This window comes from Manis javanica, chromosome 6 (assembly GCF_040802235.1).
Source record: "Manis javanica isolate MJ-LG chromosome 6, MJ_LKY, whole genome shotgun sequence".
NCBI lineage: Eukaryota > Metazoa > Chordata > Mammalia > Pholidota > Manidae > Manis > Manis javanica.
In genome coordinates, this window is record NC_133161.1 from 42,227,140 (window position 1) to 42,249,188 (window position 22,049).

The window sequence follows — 22,049 nt, forward strand, 5'->3', positions numbered from 1 at the left end:
TGTGTGAATATATATGTATCCACAGACATACACACCTATGTGGTAGCTGACTCAGTTACTGTCCCACCCACACCCTCTCGCCCTCAGTACACAAGTGCACATGCCAGATTTCCAACTGCCAGCACTTGTGAAAGTGCCTAGGATTCTAAAGGCCACCATGCCCCCTGAGGGACAGGCTCAAAATGACACTTGGTCAAAAGCCCCTGTAGCAGATGGGAATTGGTATAAACATATCTCAGGCAGGGAATCGGTGTAAACACATCTCATCTCTCTCACCATAGTACACTGGCTTAGGGATGCTCAGCAAGAGTGAGCTCTGGCCAAGCCCAATGATCCTCGCCTGGTGGCGTACCTGCAACCAGCTGCCTCCCCCTCTTCTCAGCCCCACACCCTCGTGCCACAGTCTTCTCTATCTGTAGCAGAAACTACTTACCTGTAAATACTTGTCTCGATGTCTGTTTCTGGGGAATCCAAATTTACGCATGTAAATGTGTGTGTCTGTATTTATATTTATAGGCATATTTGGATAAATTTGTATATGTGCATGTGAAGATATACATAGATATAGACAGATTCACACAGGTATATGTGCACACACTTATCACACACATGCTCAAATGAATGTGTTTATCTCTATGTATACATAGGATTATTGTTCTCCTTTTTGCCAAAGCTTCTGTTCCTACAGGGGAATATGCAGCCCATGGCCCTCCATGTAGCCTTCTTGCAGAGCATTCAGCCTCACAGTGGTCCTGTCTACAGCCCTTGTCCGCTCTGCCCTCTCACTCAGTCAGATGGCACCTCAGCCCTCCCACCAAACCTCACCTTCTACACCAAACCTTAGAAGCCCTCTGCCCACCAGCACCATCAAACCCCAGACTCCTCAGTGCCAGGGCCAGTTTGCATATTACCTTCCAAGGCAATCATCTGCACAATCATCACTCTCAAGGCAGAGCCATCTGCTGCCAAGACATTATCTTTTTTTTTAGCATACTACCTCAAAAGATAGTAAAATGAAAGAACATTAAAAACCAGCATATTTTAATTACAAGCTGCCAAAAGAGAAAGCTTACACCTCACATTTTTGTTTCCATGAAGAGGAAAACTGCTCTTATGACCCTCTCCAGCCCAAGCCTCCGTACAGATGTCCCAGATGTCGGACTGCCACACAGGAGCTCCACCCTCTCTCCGACCTGTCCTCTTAGCTTAAGGACAGAGAGTCATTAGCTGCCCTGAAGTGCTGAGGGTGGAACCAACATGAAGAACAGAAAGAACATAGGATTAAGAATAAAGGAATGTAGGAAATTAGAATATAGGGATATAGAAAATGATATAGAAGATACGCCTGTAGAGAATTCACTAAGCAGAAAAGTTTGGGCAAGTAACAACATCTCTGACTTTGTATTTCAACTGAAAATGAAGGAGGACATCCAGGGACCTGAACTTGACCCTCATGTGTGTTTCGCTCAGCATGCACTGTGTTTTGAAACACATAAAATATGAATGCCTTGACTGCACTTGAGTTTGTGCCCCCTGTACATCTAATCTCTAAACTCACTGCCAGTCCCACATTGTACTTTGTATGGCTGTCAGTGGTAAAATTACAGGAACTGTCCATCCTCCTCGCCACCTTCTAAATCTCCTCAATCATTAAGGAGGCTCAGCTGCCTAACCTTGGAGCATTGTTATGGGAAAGACAATTCCTTCAGCTGCAGATTTAAAATTTTCTACTGAAAGGTGCCTTGTTTTCCCTCAATCTACTCAAAAGAATGATTACATTTTTTAAAAATGTAATTAGAAAACTTAACATGTTCCAATATGGAAGAAATAAAATTGAGTGGCAAATGTAAATTATTTACATAAAAATAACATAAAGCTATTGGACCATAATCAGCAAGAAAGGAAATGCATGGAGATTGAGTCTGAATCTGCAAACTCATGTTCATCCTCATTAGTAAATTATGTTTGTGTTTTTATATATTATAATATAATGTGTATTTTATACCTCATATTGTATGTTTTTTTACATATATCCTATTTCCCTTTCTTTTTTACCTCCTTCTCTGCCATACAAAAACCATTGCCCTTGGTTATGTTTACTTTAATCGGACTCTCGAGGTTGTGTGTGCGTATGTGCTATAGGAAGAGAGAATGGTTTTAGAAAATACATGCAGAGAATGGACAAATGATATGATTTATGATGGCCCACACATGATTCTACTTTGGCAAAATTAGGATGCTAGAGTTCCTCATGTGTTTTTTTAAATATTCTGGACAGTATATTCAAAACAGTATTCAAAAAAGAGTAAAAGCTTTAGAAATAGATGGTTGTACTAACTCCCTGCTGTAAATAACTTGGATTGGTGGTTAAGACTCCATTCCCCATCATCACCATTACCACCACCACTACCAATGATTTTACTCCAAATTTGAAATATATTAGTAAGAAAGATCTCTTTTAAATTATAATATATGCCAAATTCCTTTTTTCATTCCAAAGTGCTCTGAATGTATCTTTGGCTTTGTCTCCCTAATCCCTGCTCTGCCCTGAATCTACAGTTTAGGGGCCATTTCCTCCTGTCCATTTCCCCCCAGGATAACTGACCGAGCAGCAGACAGGCTCTCTCACCCAGCAGTACCCCCAGGTAAGCTGCCCTGATCCCCATCTGCTTCCCACTGACAGCACTCAAGAACTCAACAGCTGCCCCAGCAGGGCGCCGTCTGCCCCAAAGAACAGAGGCCACAAAGTCTTCCCCAAGAAGAAGGCAGGTGGAGGAAAACAGCCTCTCTCCCTCACTCCTTCAGCCAGTGGTTCTCAGTTAGGAATGACCTTCTTCTCTAGGGGACATGTGGCAATGTGTGCAGACACTTCTGGTCATCACACCTGAAGGGTGAGTGCTGCTGGCATCTAATTGGTAGAAACCATGGAAGCTGCTAAACTTCCTAGAGCACAGAGGCTGGCCCCACCACAAAGAACTAACCAGCCCAGAATATCAATGGTGCCAACCTTGAGAAACCTGCCTTAGAGCAAGGAGCTCTCTTGCCTGGGTTCAACTTCAGGAGTGAGAGGAAGAGAAACTGCAGAGTCAGGGCTGCTCCTGGTGGATCCCGGGAGCAGTTAAACAGAAGGAATGCCCTTGTAACACCCAGGGCAGTACTTACAACACAGGAACACCTGGTGCACTTGTTTCCTTCTGGCTGAAATTCCTCCCCTTCTCGGTACTGCACACCCTCGAACATACAGCCTGGGAAGCAAAGAAAAGTTTAGAATTAGGATAGCAGCCATCATTCAGCCTGACACTATCCTCTATCCACTGCTCATCCATCTCCCACCCCCACCTCCACCCGGCAGAGTGTCCTCTTTCATCAGAGGACAAGACTGCTACCTGGTAAAAAAAAAAAAATAGGGTATAAAAGATTGACAGGGGCCCAGAATCCCAAAGACGCTACAAAGCAAGTAAGACAGTGGAGTCTGGGTCAGTGTGGGGGGAGTGGTACACGGTGGGAGCCCTGCAAGTCCGAGGGGTGCACCATGACCACTGTGACCACCGCCAAGAGAACCAGCACCCCCAGAGGGGCCAGAGAGACAAAGGGAAGGCCAAGAGAGAGAAGCCAGCGATGAGTGAGACAATTAATGACACACAGGGCTGCCACTCGGTGAGTTTGCCCGGCCTCATCCAGGCCCTTCACAGCCCTGATCTCACTCCATCTTCCCAGGGAACCTCAAAGTGGGGACTCATCCCTGTGCTCACAGATGAGGAAAACATGGCCCAGAGAAAGGAAGCATCTCACCCAGCCAGCAGGTGGCAGGGCTGGGATTCGAACTCAGCCTTCACTCACCGGCCACACCAGGCAGACAGGCGCCAAGGCAAGAGGGGCAAAGGCAGGGCAGGAGGTGCTGCACAGGTATTCAGCCCCACCCTCTGTGCCATTAAAGGGGCTGTGGCCCCACCAAGTTTGACTAAAAATAGGACCAAAAGCCCAGTAGGTGTCTCCTAGTCAGAAAGATCTCAGGACACTTCGGAGATCTGAGAAATGACCTGCAGCACAGGCTGGCCAGTAACCCCCCATCATGCGGGCCATGCAAGGACTGTCAGCTAATGGCAAAGGCAGTTTCCTGAGGACTGTCCTCATGAGGTATTGCGCCAGAACAGCTGAGGCCCCTTCGCATGGGTACACGGTGCTGGAAGCAGCACTACCAGTGGCCAAAACCCAGCAAAGGAGTTCCTGTGAAAGGTTGGCTCAGGTCCCTGGGGAAGCGTTCAAGGCTCCCAACCAATGTTGTCTCAGCAGAACCATCCAACCTCTGGAAGCAGCTGGTTCCTGATGGGGCAATAAGTATTACCTACCACCACCCAATCTGGCTGCCAGACCTATTCATTTAAAGCTAGATATGGAGACTGACAGATGTGCAGAGGAATGCTACTGAGTCTGAAGCTGAGGATCTGAGCCATACTGTGCTTTTAAAGTCTTTTTGATATCCATACCCAGAACGAGCAATCAACTACCTCCTTGCTGTGCCCACTTCAGTACAGAAAAGTCTGTAGGCTAGGGTCCCTGCCAGCGGCTGTATCTCAGCATTGTTAATAATGGCAGGTGCCCAGATGTCTCTTTTCAATAGACATTTCCAACAAAGGGTCTTCATTTCTTTCATGTTTGCACCACTGGTTCTACCATATAGATTGATAGGCAGATGAACCACGACAATCTACATTTAACAACTTAAGTAAGGGAATTTTAAATGGAAATTCTATGCCAACTGTTCCATCACAACCTACCATCCTTGAGCAAACAGTTAGACAAAAAGAAAGGAGCAGACAAGTAAGAATGCCCTGAAATCAGTTTCAGGAAGAAACTGCCCACAGACCCTACATGTTTGTCATTATGCAGAAAACTATTTCATGATCAATGACAGATGCCAGTCCTCCTGAATTACCAAGGAGAATGCCCCAAGGCTTCCCAGGACTGTCCCCAGCTAAACTTGGCTGAGTCCTCCCTCCCAAGACAAAGGATAATGCATTCTCTATGTGGCCTCTTCCAAGTCTTCTAATTTGCATCCCAAAGGTTGGCCTTTGAAATGAAAGAGAGGGAGCCAAGTGGATTCTTGACCCCATAACCAAGGTCACAGAGCCTGTCCAGGTGACATAGGCTAGTGTGTGGCACTGGCATGCTAACTTTTAAAGATTTGCTTCCCAGGGCATCTGGACCCACGCAGAACAATTATGGTGTGGTGGGTGGTAAGAGGTAGCCTAGAATGGAGGCCAGGAAGGATAACAGGCCCCAACTCCACCTTTGGCCCTTACTCACTCCTGGCCCTGGAGCAGCTACCTCTTCTCACTAGGTCTGTTGATCCCATGTGACCTGCGGAGAGGACCTCACCCCTCACTGGATGGTCGTGAGAAGTCAGCCCTGCAATACGTGCAGCCACGGAGCTCAGCCTTTCCTTCCTGGGAACTCAACCAGACACGAAGTGAAAGAAGCAACTGCACAAATATGATAACCTCCACTGCTGAAACAAATTCACTCTGCTGTTTATATACCCACCACTTTTAAAGGCAGCCTAAAAATATGACTGTCTCCTAAGTGAGGAGGATGTTATATAGGCTGGGTTGATTCTGTATCAATAAAGTAATAGTCTACTCAACACAACTGAACTCATATTTAAGAGCTGTAATGATTTTTTAATCTATATGACATATAAAATTTGCTCCATTATCAATGTTAGGCTTGGCAGTGAAAAGAAATTATCTGGGAGGCCTGGGTCTTGCCCCCAGAGATTCTGATGGAATTCATCTGGGATGCAACCTGGGCATTGAGGCTTATTTTAAGCTTCCCAAGTGATTTTAATGTACAGTCTGGAGAACTACTGATCTGAGTAAAGATCCTTTAGGCATTGAAGAGTACGGTCATGTGATACAAAGCTTTTAATGCATTCAAGCAAAAAACGCACTCAAGCAAACTCTGCTTGGTAGATACACAATAATGAGACTATGGAAAGAATTATTTTACTTTGAACCAGTTTTCGGCCTTCACATAAGCTCATCCAATAATACAGGCTTACCAGAAATCCCAGCGTGAAAAGGAGGTTTGGCTCAATCCCAATCCCAGCGTCCAAAGGAAGACTGACCAGGGAACTCAGGAAGGTTAGAGGAACTGGAGAACAACCATCTTTATTGTCATTTAAAGATGACAAAGACCGGACTCTGGAAAGGACTCAGGTCTGGGCATGTTTCAGACTGTATGGAAGGGAATGGCAGGTGCCTGGAAAGGGAACAGGGACTCATCTTTCCAGAACATCCCTTGGGGTGCCTTAGCCATTTCCCAGGAAGGTTCAAAGAACAGAGGGCCCTTTGCAGATGAACCAAAAAAGCAAAGAGAAGCAGTTGTGGGTATCAACTCCAGGAAGGAAAAGCACTCAGAATAAAACCCAAAACGCAGAACATCTGTTTAAGAGTATGGGCCAGGAGCTTAAGGGATCAGGAAAAAAACCTCTCACCTCAAAATTCCTCAGCTCATACCTAAGAGTAAGAAAAGATGTGGGAGGCCTTTGTAATCCTGTTAAGAAAAGTAAGAGGAAATACTCCAGCCACTGGAATGGAAAGATGCCTTTGCTTCAGCAAGGCAGTGGGGCCCTCTAAAAAGACAGTGGGTCCAACTTGTTGCACCACACTGAAAAGTGAGACCAGCAAAACACTAAGATAAATTCACTCTGGGACAGTGCTCTCAGTTTTCAAAAAACATCTGGTCACCTCATCACCAAGGCCAGCTCTAGCCAAGGTATTGCAATATGAAGCAGTGAAAAGATTTCTGGAAGCAAGGGAAAGCCACAGCCTTTCCTTCCAAAATAAGCGTTACCTGCAGCCCCGTAGAGTGGAAAGCAGGCCTCCCGAGCCTGGAGCCTCCACATGCCAAGACCTACAGCACATTGCATTCATCCTGGGCACACCAGAGAGTCCAACCGGACATTTCTATGCAAAGGAGTTTGTTCTCTAAACCCATCACATACACAGATGTAAAGTGACAAAAATTTCAGTCAGGAGTAGGGAAAATCATGCATTCTTGGAAGAGCTCAGAGGGATGTCAACAGTCCTGTGCTGCACCAGGGGGCCTTGCAGCCTTCCCCTTGCTGAGAGTGTTACCTGGACACACAGGGCAGCAGGTCCCCAGATGCCTGGAAGGGTTTTTACAATGAACAACACACCGCACCTCAGACACTGTGACCACGCCTTCCTGAAAAACAACGCCACAAGTCAAATCAGGCCAGAGTTCCCACTGAGGAGTTACACACGTCTGGAAAGTAACAAGGTTAGTACAAGAAAGGTGCAAAGGCAGGGTGCGTGTCAGGTCCAGGGGTGCCTGACACAAATGAGGTCAGGTGTCCCCAGCTTGCCCATTGATGCTTTTAAGCTCAGAATACAAATCCTGCCACCCATTCTTTACCCTGTCCTTGGTCTCTTTCCTGATTTCTTTGAAATTTAGTACTTAAGACCTTCTTGCTATCAGTCAGTAGCTGTCAGAGCCTAGCTGTTCATTCACAATTGTTTCAAGGTTTTGCGCTTACTATATGTTCTTTAGTTGTTATTACACTTTAAGCCATTATTTAAGAAGCATAAAGTACAAACATAATACCCCAGGCTGGTATCTGGAGACCTAAATCCTTACCACCCTTCTAGAAATAACCAGACCAACTCTATAATCTTAGACATTTCACTCTGCCTCACATAAAGCCTGGCTCTCATGCATCAAATGAAGATATGAGATAAAACTATTTTAAAATTCATATTACATGTGTCAAAATAGAGACTTTAGGTTTTAATAATGAAATCAAGTGACTCATTTGCAAACTGATCTTGGGACTAATTTTAAAGTCAATTGAATTATTTTTAAACTAATTTTCAGAGTTGGTCTTTGAAGAATTTTTCTCCATATACTCTACCCATTTTTATTAATGGAGTTACTTGTTTGTTTAATTTTGTTTTGAGAAGAGGCAGTAGCACAGGCTTTAAAAAGTGCAACAATTTAACAATGAGATAACTTTCTTCATCAAGTCTGCTACCATATTATCTCTAACAAAGAAGTTTATATTCTAAATGTCTTCCTATCTGTCAGGTCTGAGGGTTCCACTATCAGAGGAATTTACTGTAGTCTATATCATATTTGGGAAAGAAAAAGACAACTGTCAAAATAACTCAACATACAACATCAAAAAAGGATTTGTGCTTTAGTTATATAACTGAAGCAGTACAAAAGCTATGGCCCAAGATCAATTTCCCTTTAGTATCTGCAATCCAGATGGAGGAGTCAGGTTCATTCCCAGCATGAATTTCCTGTTTGCAATCTTCAGATTTTTCTCTTCCAGTAAGAAAGTAAAAGCAGAAAATCAAGGTAAATTTTTCACCATCAGAACTCCTTTGGTAGGAGGATGTAAGAAAGAAGCTAGAATTCAACTCAAATGCAAATAAACCAGATCATTAGACTAGCCGTTATCTGTCTGGCACCAAGTTGTAACCAGTACATGCAGGCTCCAGTGGAAATGTTTTTAATGGCAGTCTCAAGCATTACTTCTAATTACCCTGACATAGTACCATCCTCATTTTACGGGGGAGGAAAACAGGCAGTCCAGAGAGGGTAAGTAACAAGTTAGGTGAGTAGCAGAGCTCATAGTTTACTTGCTGCACTACACTCTCCCCTCTGTTACTGACTCCATGCTCTGGGAAGAGAAGAGCTTGGAGCCATAGGTTGCAATTGTGTCATTCTGCAGAGGAGCATCTTAAATGAAGACCGCCAGGAACCAATAAATGGTCCTTGCTGCCTTCATGGATGAGATCTCATCTCTTAAAGAAGGAAGAAAGTAAGCAGGGATGCGAAGGTGCCAGCTGAGCAGAGGAGCAGCTTTTTATAACTACCTTAACAGATGTTTGCTTTTATGGCTATTGAATGAAATGATTTTTTCAACTAGCTAAAACAGCTAAGGCAAAGTTTTCAAAAAGGAAGAAAATATTCACAGGCAAAGCTCAACTTTGGTAGGCAATGTCCCCAATCTGTGCTCCGTTCTGCAGTTCAGCATTTCCTGACTCCCAGGGCTACTGGTGTTTTAAGGACTTTTCCAGTAATAATTCAATATCTCTGCATCATTCTCACTGGGCTCTGCTGAGTGGCTAATGCCCAAAGATGACAGAAATAGGAGTGTCAATGTTAACAGTTGTTAGTGGCTTGCGGTGTTATTCAGTAAACAAAATATTCCCTCCCAGGCAATACTTTTGCTTAATTTAAACAAAGTCTTCATCCAAAGACAGCAAAATTCACCACTGGGCCATGCAACTTGAGGACCTTCTTAAGACCTCTGACTGTTGTACAAAAATGTTCTACTGCACTCCAAAGGGCATGCACTTGTTTTCTAAAAGTCAGTGTAACCATGGCTTTCATAGTGCCCCTACCAAAGAGTGGAAATTTCATTAGTCAAGAAGCAGGATGGGGGTGGGATGGTGCAAACTGTAGAATGAATGTAGGCTTTTGATGTTATTTAAACTCATTGCTTTCTGTTCCATAAAGCTGACTGAATCCATAACTCAGAGTAATAATTCAACAAATGCGTGTTATTCAATTTATATATTATTTATATCTGTTCTACCTACTTCTTATTTTCACAAATAATTTACATTTACCAAATATATAAGCTGACTATGTAACTGAATCAATAACTGAAGAACATTCAAATGAACATGTCCACTGTGGGCATATAATAAGAACATGACTACATAAAATTCAGATTTTGATAAACTAAATGTCAGTAGACTTAAGATCAGCAAGAAATATATACTACTATATTAACTGTAATTTCTCCTTTAAATTCAAAAGCATATCCTTGGACATTGAAATGGGGTTGGGGAAAAACGATTTAACATCTCCACATAAAAGAATTTTGAGTTCATTATGCTTCAGAAGATTGGAGACTGACGAAAATTAGGCTTGGGGTGGATTAATGATTGTGCATTGAGCATTGACTCCCCTATATAGAATTTTATTGTTGTTAACAACCATTTGATCAATAAATATGAGAGATGCCCTCTCAAAAAAAAAAAAAGTAGGGAGTGATAATAATATCCAACATTCACTAGATATTTACCATGTACCAGGTGTTGTTCTAGATGTTCCACATATATTAACTGATTAATGTCCATAATTATGAGGTTGTTACTACTCTCTTTTTTCTACTTGGAAACTGAGAGAAAATAAAGTGGCTTGCGTGTTGACAACAAAAAAATAAAAAATAAAAAAGAATTTTGAAACTATGTCAAAATTACATGAGCATTTTTTAAAGAGTATTTCTTTAGAGATAAGGAGTTAGAAAATTTAGATTCTTCATTTTCCCTGTGTTTATTTTGCCGTGTTAAGGACCTGTAGTGATTAGAGCCCCATGGAATCAGTGTTCTTTTCAGAATTCAGCAAACACCAGCCACAGTAGACTCCTTAGAAGGGGAACTGGTGGTTCTTAAGGTTACAATGTACTAATTGCTTTGATTTAATACAGTTTATGGATCCGCTCCAGTTCAAAATGTTTCTAAATCAAAGAAGGAAAACATATATATCCTCTAACAATACCTCTTTCTACTAACAGGAATTTGTATTTTGCTCAAAGTTGACTCACAGGAAGACATGACTTTTCCCCAAGGACATATGCATCTTTTCGGAGTTTTTCCAGGCACAATTTAACAAGAGTGAACAACTACACTGTGTGTTTCTGGAAGCACGTCCTATCCAATATCTGTCCTATACCTGTCTTATTATGGTGAATGTCACAATAAATGTGTATAAGAGTACAGTTGGTCTTTCATTTGTTTCTCATTGTTGTTTTGCCCTTTTTTTTTTTTTTTGGTTTTGTTCTGTTGACTGAAAGCAGTTTTCAGTGAGCACGTTATGGACTCCTTTTTCACTGTAGAGTAAAGTAACTGGGCTTTACCTGGCACTGGTGCAGGACACAGGGTTCTGCAGGACTCTGCCACGTGAACGAGCTGTTATAGGTATTCCCTTCATAGGTGCAACCTAGACAGGAAACACAGAAGCAGGGAGAAAGGCCAAGAATGAATGTGTGTTCCCTTTGTCCTTGGAGCAAAACAAGTTGTATCTCTAAGCCAGGACAAGTGATTGCAGGAATCATCATGCTCCATGGCTATTTTCCCCACAACACACAATTAACCTTCTAAATATCCATGTGGCTTTCACTTACATTAACTGAGAAGATTAACCTTACATACTATATTTTAAATGGAAAACCATGAATCGATGACTTCTTTAGGCCAAAATGCATATCCTTGTAACTTCATTTATGCCTTGTGAAATATGAGGAGAAAGAACCAGGGCTAAAAACACCACAGTGAAAGGGGATTTTACATTAAGACTAATAAATGAACTCCAAGTTGCTAGGGGTCAAGAGGGAAGTTTAAAACATGGTAGGAAATAAAATCAGAGAATTAAAATATAGGAAATAATTGCAAAATTCTATACCCTTCTTAGGCTCTTAATAAGCTACTGTCTTCTCCAGATGAAACCTTCCAAGTCTTGCCTCCCAGCTCTAAAAGCTATGATATCATATTTCACTTTGATTTTACTTGAGATAGTGGAACTAGATTAAGAAAATCTGAAACTATCCATATATGGATTATCACATGTTAATTCACTAGCCAAAACAGAAGTCAAAGGCCAGAGACCCTCAAGAGGAACCAGGCCAGTTCGCTGAAGACCCTGTAGAAAGCGCCAAGGAAATAATGTTGCAAAGATCACAGCCTAGATCTTGATTGAATTTTCCAAATAACACCCCCTGTGAATTACACTTACAGGGAAAATGCACCTGGCTATGCCTCTAGTCACTGCCCACCAAGCAAAGGGATTTGTCAATTATAGTCCAGTTGTTTAGCACAAAGAACACAGAAGTAAGAACACACACATGGGATAATGCAGAAATAAAAAAAACTTGCCTCTCTAATAACCTCAATCCACTTTCTTGTTTTTCTTCTTGAACATACAGAGAGGAGATTCACCTCCTTTCCTGAATTATTTTAGATACTGCTATGGTAATTCAAAAAAAACCTGCTTATAATACATACAAACAGAACAATGGATTTAAGAAAATTTCAATAGATGCTTTCATAAACTTAGAACCATGATCCAAATTATGAATGATTGAAAAGAGCTCAGTAATACTCTTCTCTCTGGTTCCTACAAATCAAAGTACTAAAGTACACAGCTGATTGGAAACATATTAGGGAAATGCTTTCACTATATATTTTTTAATTTCCTTTGCATGAAGTGTTACAGCGGTAAAATGTTCAACCACAGGAACCCCTAGCACACTACAAATACTTATGCCAAACCAAGAATGAATACAGTAAATTTTCAACAATGAAAACCAATATAAAACAATTGGGGCTAGCATAAATCTTACTGAACAAATGCACTTACAATAGACATGCCATGTGCATGTCTGACCCACTAACACAGACGCATTCGGATAATAAATAACTTGTTTTGAGAGATGGAGGCGGGGAAATCAGAGGACCAAATCCATTCATGTTAAGTCCAAGTGGATATTAAATGCCTGCCAAGTCTGCCAGTGGAGTTTCCAAATATGTTATATATTTTCATCCTCTGGATTAAAATAACCAGAAGAAAGGGTGGTTTTATGCTGCTAATAGGGCAGGCAAAGAGTCTGCCTTTTTTGCTTTGGAGGAGGAAGTACACTAAGAAACCTTGGAGCCCAGAGACTATTCCTCAACAATGCCAGGTCATGTGCAAAGGGCCCCCAGGTGTAAGACAGGCGTCTCTGGATTATTCCACTCATATGGGATAAAAGCTATTGGACTGAGTGGTCCCTAGTGCAGGGAACCCAGCAATGTTTCCTGCTTCAAATAGCTGCCAGTTGGAAGGCCGGCTTCTCCACCATAGCTGAGCATGTAAAAGCAAGGTCAAGTGCTTCATTGAGCAGTACTTCATTGCTGAAGTGCCCTGTTTATATGTCAGTCTTCCCCACCTGGGTCCATGTAAGATTTTCCCAAAAGTTGGATAAGTCTGAAGAACAGAATAGACTAAAAAACGTCTGCATTAATCTCTTCAAGCAAGTATAATGTATACCTTTCCCTTCTTCCCCAACCCTCTCCAGCATCAGCTCATTATGGAGACTTCAGATGCCAAGCATTCTAATAGGCTTCATAGATAAGGGATTCTTATGGATAAGATCACTTTAAAAAGGACATTTTTACTGCTGTTTGGGTTCACGTTCTAAGATAAACATGTTATCATAACACAAAACAACTAACATGAGCTCTATGAAGACTCACATACACATACAATCAAACAGAACCTCATATGTACTCCAGAATTACCTCTTATTTTCTGTAAGGCAAAGTTTATAACATATTCTTCTTGCTAGCAACTTTATTCTGCTAATAGGGAAGACAGACAATATCTTGTCCCTTTTTTAATTGAAACCCAAAGGAGGAATATACTAAATAGCTCTTATTAGCCAGGGTAGAAAGGCCAAGAAAATTTTCCATCAGACATCAAGTCAGTGCTTCTCAAATACCTCCAGTGACAGACCAGTTTGTTTTGTTTTTGTTCTTCTAATCCAATGTGGACTGATACTTTCATAAAATATGATAAAAATTAATTACTAGAAAAATTAGGTTTAAAAACCCAAGACAAAATATAAGCCCAACTGTTTTATTGTTATATGCATTATATATAACAAGCATAGAATAACTCGGTCAAGTAATAGTAAACACTTCTAACTGTCTACTCTGTCTACTCTCCACTTCTGTACTTATCTCATTGTAGACTGGTGTTGTACTTTATGGACCACTGGCAACCTGCAGAGCACATTTTGGGTTGCTTCACTGGGGGATTTATCATGCGGTAGGAGAACAACCCAAAGAAACAATCCAAATATTTTAATCCTCAATATCTAGAACTAGAAACAAACTTACAGATAATATACTTTAGCTCCTTCATTTACAGATGAGAAAATTTGCAGAGAAAGATTAAAGTGGCTTGCTCAAAGTTAGAAGGCATTAGATGTGAAATCCCCACTAGAATTTAGGTCCTCCGTGAAATTCACACTTTCACTTCCAGATTTAACTGGCGATACTATTTGGACACTTTTTCATTCATAATATCCTTTGCATTGAAGACTTAATGGCCCAAGAAAAATATCAAGACTGTCCCACATAAAATTAAATGATAGCAGATCCAGGAACTAAATGAGAGAGTGGGTAAGTGGGGCAGGCAGAGGCACAATTATGCAACCAGTAGAGTATTTTTTTCTTTTTTTGTGAACTATTTTTAAGCAAACTTCTGAAAAGAGAATTTATAAACATTTTTAGTTTTCTTCTGGTGATACAAAGCTTTTTAGATTCCACAGGCTTCAATAAAACTATCCATACTGCAGAAGAAGGCAGTGCTTATTTTCTGCTAAAATCACCACAGTGTGTTTAAACTCGCAGTTCTCACTCTAGGTCTATTTTGCCTCTCCCTCCCCCCTGCTCCACCCACGTCTCCACCCATTTAAGTAATATTAGGAGACACTGTCCGTTGTCATAACTGGGTGATAAGGGTGCTATAAGCATCGAGTAGGTAGAGACGCGGGATGCTGCTAAACCTGCTACAATGAGCAACTAAGAATCAACCAGCTTGAAATGTCTATTGTGCCAGACTGAGAAACCCTGTTCTAAACCATCACACATAGTTCCAAATAGTTATTTTAAACTAAAATAACACAAAAACAAGCCTCTACTATACGCTTTACTATCGTATGTATTTTGGATTCTTTTAAGTTAAATATTTTCAGAGTGGCGAAGAATTTCAGACCATTTTTTAAGCACACATGCTCTTGTAGAGAAACTCAGTCTAGCCAACTAGTCAACTTAGAAAACACGCAGCGATGGAAACAGGAAGAACACAAATAAATTGAACCCACAATTAAGCAATAAAACTCATTTTTCCTATTAGTTCTGACCTTTTTCAGCGGCCACAGTATCCCAAGGGAGAGAGAACACCACACATTTTCATCATCCTGTTATTAAAATAGCAGTTAAAAATCATCAGGACCATAAAAAATAGCTCTGCCCTTCTAACGAGCCTCAGCTCCACCTGGTTTCCCCTTTCTAGTCTTAATCCCCATTTTTCTTGTTAACATAAACCTTAGAGCAGTGAACTGGGTCTTACTCTTACCAATAACCCCTGGAACCCAAGGGCCTCACAGTGTGACCCCCACCTGCCTCTCCAGCATTTGTCCTTCATTCCTAGAACTCCATCTAGGTCCTTAGGATTACACACCTTTCCCTGATCGTAATGAACTTGAATGCTTCTTAAAACAGGTTCAAGTCCTTCAGTCAAGGCGATTGGACTCCCACCTCACCAGCCCACTGAATGTCACTCTCTCTCTCCCAGGCTGCGGCTGCCTACCAAGTGTCCAATGTAAGGGATACTCGGTCTTTACCTTGTAGGACTTCTCTGTGGTGGGCTGACCACTATCCCCTCGGCCACGCTCCGCATACCTTCTAGATATTCTCATTCCATTCCTTCCACTTCTGCCTCAACTATGCTGCTGGGATTTTTTTTCTACCTGGACTATTACAGCAGCCTGGCTGACTGTTTTTCCTAACTGGAAGAGGGGCCTTTTTCAGGCATCTTCCTGTGCACCTACCAGCGTGCTCTTTCCAGTCAGGTCTTATTATCTCATTCACACACTTGGACTTTATCAACGACTGGTGGTTCTCAGCCTGACTGAGGTATAGATGGGTATCTATTCCCCACCCTTCTTCTCCAGACCAGCTGGATCAAGATCTTACAAATAGAAGCAGAATCTAATGAGCGGCCAGGATTGAAAAACCACTGACCATTACTACAAAATTCAAACATCTTAGTTATATAGCTCTCAAGCCTGGCTTTGACTCACCTCTCCATTTTCTTATCTACTGCTCCCAAACTCCCAATGCTGGACAAGCCACATTGAGAATTCCCCCAGAGATGGCCAGAAGATCTCATCCTATTGTTTTGCAATGCTGGTTCCCTCTTGAAAAATCCAGATCTCATCCATTCCCTCCATCTCCATCATCCCCACCATGACATACAGGTCGCCCATGCTCTCCATTGCCTGGATAACCCTGTTTCAAGACTCAACTCAAGGTCAGAACCTCTGGGAAGACCCTTAGAAACATCCCAACTCAGGGTGTTTCTGTGCACCTTCTCCATGCACACTGGGCCTTTTAAATGTCTGTTTCCAGGCCCCCTACAGGACTTTGTGTAAAGCAGGTACTTAATAAATGTTTAATTCCCCTGGTAATCAATAGTAAAGGGCAACATACAGCTTATTTCTGATAATCATAGAAAAAAAAATGTAGAAAGGATGGCATTCCCTAAACCTTCTTGTGTTGATAAGTGAACCAGTTAGTTTCACTATTTCACCTCCAAAAATAGCAAAGCTTTCCTGGAGCAACTCAAATGTCAGTCCGTCTTTTGTAACACCAGGGTTGAACACAATGAAGGGAAATCCTTGAGCAAACCAGCACCTATCGAACCTTAGAAATGAGAAACATATCAACACTTTTCCAATCCCCTCGTCCCATGCTATGCAAGCCTCATCTTAAGTTAATTTTCAGGAGGGTGCCTTTTCTTTCCAAGATCCACTTTGGTCCCCCAAACTACTAGTTTATGCTTGTCTTTGTGGAGGGAAGGACTAGCATGCAAACTGTCATATTTACTTAAGTTAAACCAAACTTGACGTCTTTGAAGTCCGTTCATGCCACATGGAACAAGGAAGCAGAGCAGACATGTCTGCCATTCTGTGCTCCTTCTGGGCTACTTGATAGGGTATCTGCACCCCCTGGACTTGGTCAATAAGCCCCAAATTACCCTAGCCCAATACAATTTTTTTTAATGAACCACTTTTCGGACACTGTTCTCCAGAAACATATGGAAGTATCATCAAAAGGGATAAACATAAAATCTGACTAGCCATTTGAGGGCTTAAATTGTGTCCTTAGGAGTTCATTTAAAACAGGCTTTTATTACTCTTCAAGGCTGTACCTACCCTGAATCCTGTAGGCAATTTTGCTTATGTTTGGCTAATGGGAATTTTATAGCTAAACCATTTCCTCAATCCCAAAAGAAAGAATCAGGCCTATGAACTGACTTAAAGAACAGTGTGTGCCCCCAGTCACAATATTCTTTATTCATATAGAATAGCTTTTGTTCTGTTTTGTTTTGTTTTCCAATTAGGAATTAAACATAGGATTGAAATTAAATAATAATAGAAAAAGAAATTGGTAGACAGGTACTTCACTTTATTTTTGTGGCTTTATGAATGAAATTCCAAATATGCAGAAATATCAAATGAGTACAGATGACCTACAAATTCACCAGTATAAAGGAACACAAACTCTCCATAGGACTTACTTGAATTTCTAATCTGGATGTTTATTGAAGACTGTAAAGTGATGAAATTGTGGCTTACAGAACCAGTCTCATAACTTCCTAGGATTATAATATATATACTATCTGCAGTTGATATTAAGGTAATAAAACAGATTCCATAAGCCACAAATAAGTTAGGCTCCTTTTCAATAAAATATGCTTTCAAACTTTTAATGTAATACAATAAAGGAAATATGTATTACATTAAAGGAGAAAAATGCTTGTAACAACTTTTTTATCTGAATCACATCACCCAGCATTCTTGTATTTGCTCTTACCATAAACAGTTCTAAATATGATTCTGGGTGAATCAGAACTGTAGCATCCCTTTTACCCTCAGCACCCCATTGTCAAATAGCCAACATCCCCTGCTTCTCGGCAGGCAAAGGAGAAAGAACTAGGTCAAGCTCATACTGAACAAAAATGGAAAAGAAAGAAAAACCGGAAAGATGATCCTGTGAAGTAATAAGACTGGTTTTCTAATGTGGGCAGAAAAATGTCACTGGAGATCATTTCAAAAGATGAGTTCCAAAAAACATTTTCAGAAATACTATGTAAATAGTTCTCCAACAAGAGAAAAGGAAAGAAGAGAGAAAATTAAAACATTGCATAATTATTATAAGCATGGCATTGTATTGGAAGTTTTCACAGGTGACTTGATTTGATTCTCATCAAAAGCACTCTAGTACAGAAAATAGTTTACCCCTAGTTTTTGTAATGAGAAAAACAAGACTCAGAAAAGCTAAATTACTTTGTCCAGGTAACACAGCTCTTCTTTTTTATCTTACTCCAAAATCCATGTTCCATTTATGATTTGGGTTCTGCCAGGCACAGAGAAGAAACTCTGAAAGAGGTAGCTTCAAAGTAAAAATAATATCCCTGGGGAGGATGACATGCTGCCTTTCAGTGATACTTTAACATCATGTTCTAGTAATGTCTGAAAACCAATAATACGAAGTAAAATGCAGGCTTTGCGGGTGAAGAGACAAGACCTGATTTTTGTGGATTTATGTTTAAACTCTATTTTAAACCAACACCTTTACCTTTGGCTACCAATCATGCTATGTGTAGGGCCTTTGACGTTTTGAAGCAAGAAATAATGAGAGATTAGAAGATCAAAGCCAAGCATTTAAGGTTGGATTCGTGCATTTTTCAAAACAGGAACATGTTTCATACTTTGGGTGCATAGTAACAGCCTAAGAAAATACAATTTATTTGAAGACAGCAAAACAACCAATGACCTCAAAGGATAAACTATGGGGGCTACAGACAAAAAGTCATGAAAGGAACCTCAGTTTCCCCAAAGTAATTTCAAAGACATCAGTGAAAATCTCTTTGACAAGCATACAGAAGTGACGTATATACAACACACATACAGAATACCATTTGTGTCATTAATCTATTGCTCTGAATGATTTTTATACCATGGGAAGCATATTACACAGACATAATCTTTACAGTTGACTTAAATAGATATTTAGGACTCATTGTGAAACAAGTGTTCAAAATCTCCTCCCATCCCCATCTTTTTATTTTACTTTTACTTTTGAAATAATTACAGATTCACAACAAGGTACAAAAAAATATTCAGGGAGGTTCCATGAACCCTTCACCTAGATTCTTCCCCCAGTGCTAAGATCTTGCATAATTACAGTATGATATCAAAATCAGGAAAATAACATTGGTGCAGTCCACAGAGCTTGTTCAGATTTTACTGGTTTTATAGGCATTTATTTGTGTGTGCACATGTGTGTGTGTGTGTGTGTGTTTCTGTTCAGTCTTACTACATGTGTAGATTTGCATAACCAGTCAACATACAAAACTGAACTATCGGTGGAGCCAAGATGGCAGCGTGAGTAGAGCAGCGGAAATCTCCTCCCAAAACCACATATATTTATGAAAATATAACAAAGACAACTCTTCCTAGAATAGAGACCAGAGGACACAGGACAACATCCAGACCACATCCACACCTTCAAGAACCCAGCGCCTCGCGAAGGGGATAAGATACAAGCCCCCGCCCGGCAGGACCTGAGCACCCCTCCCCCCAGCTCCTGGCGCGTGGAGAGGAGTCAGAGCGGGGAGGAAGAGGGAGCCCAGGACTGCTGAAAACCCAGCCCCAGCCATCCGGACCAGAGCACAGACACAGTGCATGCGTGGGGTACTGGATACTAGGGAAACAGGGCAGCAAGACTGGTGAGTGGGTCCCTGAGGCCGGCGCCAGAGAACAAAGAAAAGCAAGCGGCTTTTTTTTTTTTGGCAAGTGCTTTTTGGAAGTCTTAAAGGGACAGGGACACCAATACTAGGGAAACAGGACAGCAACACCAGTGAGCAGGTTCCTGAGGCCAGCACCTGAGGACAAAGAAAAGCGAGCGGCTTTTTGTTGTTGTTGTTGTTGTTTTGTTTTGGTGAGTGCTTTTTGGAAGTCTTAAAGGGACAGGGCGGGACACTTAGTCCAGAGGCAGGGAATCTGGGGATCTCTGGGCACTCTAACCCCGTGGGTAGCAGGGAGCACGGAGGCCCCTAATGGAGATAAATAGCCTCCTGGCCGCTCACCCTCCAACGTGGCTCCACCATTTAGGAGCAGCAGCCCAAGCCAGGTCACGCCCACAGCAACAGTGGAGGTAGACTCCATAGCAGCTGGGCAGGAAGCAGAAGCCCTGTCTGCACACCCCTGTCTGCGCACAGCTGCCCAGCACAAGCCACTAGAGGTCGCTGTTCTCCCAGGAGAGGAAGGCCACAAACCAACAAGAAGGGAAGTTCTTCCAGCCGTCACTCGTCCCAGCTCTGCAAACTATTTCTATCACCATGAAAAGGCAAACTTACAGGCAAACCAAGATCACAGAGACAACACCAGAGAAGGAGACAAACCTAACCAGTCTTCCTGAAAAAGAATTCAAAATAAAAATCATGAACATGCTGATGAAGATGCAGAAAAAAATGCAAGAGCAATGGGATGAAGTCTGGAGGGAGAACACAGATGCCAGGAAGGAGATTACAGAAGTGAAACAAACTCTGGAATGATTTATAAGTATAATGGATAAGATGCAAGAGGCCATTGATGGAATAGAAACCAGAGAACAGGAACACATAGAAGCTGGCAAAGAGAGAAATAAAAGGATCTCCAGGAATGAAACAATATTAAGAGAACTGTGTGACCAATCCAAAAGGAACAATATCTGTATTATAGGGCTACCAGAAGAAGAAGAGAGAGAAAAAGGGATAGAAAGTGTCTTTGAAGAAAATAATTGCTGAAAACTTCCCCAAACTGGGGGAGGAAATAATCGAACAGACCATAGAAATACACAGAACTCCCAACAGAAAGGACCCAAGGAGGACAACATCAAGACACATAATAATTAAAATGGCAAAGATCAAGGACAAGGAAAGAGTTTTAAAGGCAACTAGAGAAAAAAAGGTCACCTATAAAGGAAAACCCATAAGGCTATCATCAGATTTCTCGACAGAAACCTTACAGGCCAGAAGAGAATGGCATGATATATTTAATGCAATGAAACAGAAGGGCCTTGAACCAAGGATACTGTATCCAGCGCAATTATCATTTAAATATGGTGGAGGGATTAAACAATTTCCAGACAAGAAAAAGCTGAGGAATTTTGCCTCCCACAAATCACCTCTACAGGGCATCTTACAGGGACTGCTCTAGACGGGAGCACTCCTAAAAAGAGCACAGAATAAGACACCCAACATATGAAGAATGGAGGAGGAGGAATAAGAAGGGAGAGAAGAAAAGAATCTCCAGACAGTGTATATAACAGCACAATAAGCGAGCTAAGTTAGGCAGTAAGATACTAAAGAGGCTAACCTTGAACCTTTGGTAACCACGACTCAAAAGCCTGCAATGGCAATAAGTACATATCCTTCAATAGTCACCCTAAATGTAAATGGACTGAATGCACCAATCAAAAGAAACAGAGTAATAGAATGGATAAAAAAGCAAGACCCATCTGTATGCTGCTTAAAAGAAACTCACCTCAAACCCAAAGACATGCACAGACTAAAAGTCAAGGGATGGAAAAACATATTTCAGGCAAACAACAGTGAGAAGAAAGCAGGGGTTGCAGTATTAATATCAGACAAAATAGACTTCAAAACAAAGAAAGTAACAAGAGATAAAGAAGGACACTACATAATGATAAAGGGCTCAGTCCAACAAGAGGATATAACTATTCTAAATATATATGCACCCAACACAGGAGCACCAGCATATGTGAAACAAATACTAACAGAACTAAAGGGGGAAATAGACTGCAATGCATTCATTTTAGGAGACTTCAACACACCACTCACCCCAAAGGATAGATCCACCAAGCAGAAAATAAGTAAGGACACAGAGGCACTGAACAACACACTAGAACAGATGGACCTAATAGACATCTATAGAACTCTACATCCAAAAGCAACAGGATATACATTCTTCTCAAGTGCACATGGAACATTCTCCAGAATAGACCACATACTAGCCCACAAAAAGAGCCTCAATAAATTCCAAAATACTGATATTGTACCAATCAACTTTTCAGACCACAAAGGTATAAAACTAGAAATAAATTCTACAAAGA

General features: G+C 41.3%; 1 protein-coding gene across 3 annotated transcripts in view; it reads right to left on the minus strand.

The window, feature by feature from the left end:
• The window catches only part of BMPER (BMP binding endothelial regulator), a 230,076-nt gene that overhangs the window by 158,530 nt on the left and 49,497 nt on the right, over positions 1–22,049 (minus strand). For all 3 annotated transcript variants that reach the window (XM_073238615.1, XM_073238614.1, XM_073238616.1), the window contains exons 4-6: positions 10,961–11,043; positions 7,140–7,230; positions 3,163–3,245 (exon numbers count right to left, since the gene is read on the minus strand). In XM_073238615.1, coding sequence (XP_073094716.1) covers positions 3,163–3,245; positions 7,140–7,230; positions 10,961–11,043 — 257 coding nt within the window. The remainder of the gene's footprint in view (positions 1–3,162; positions 3,246–7,139; positions 7,231–10,960; positions 11,044–22,049) is intronic.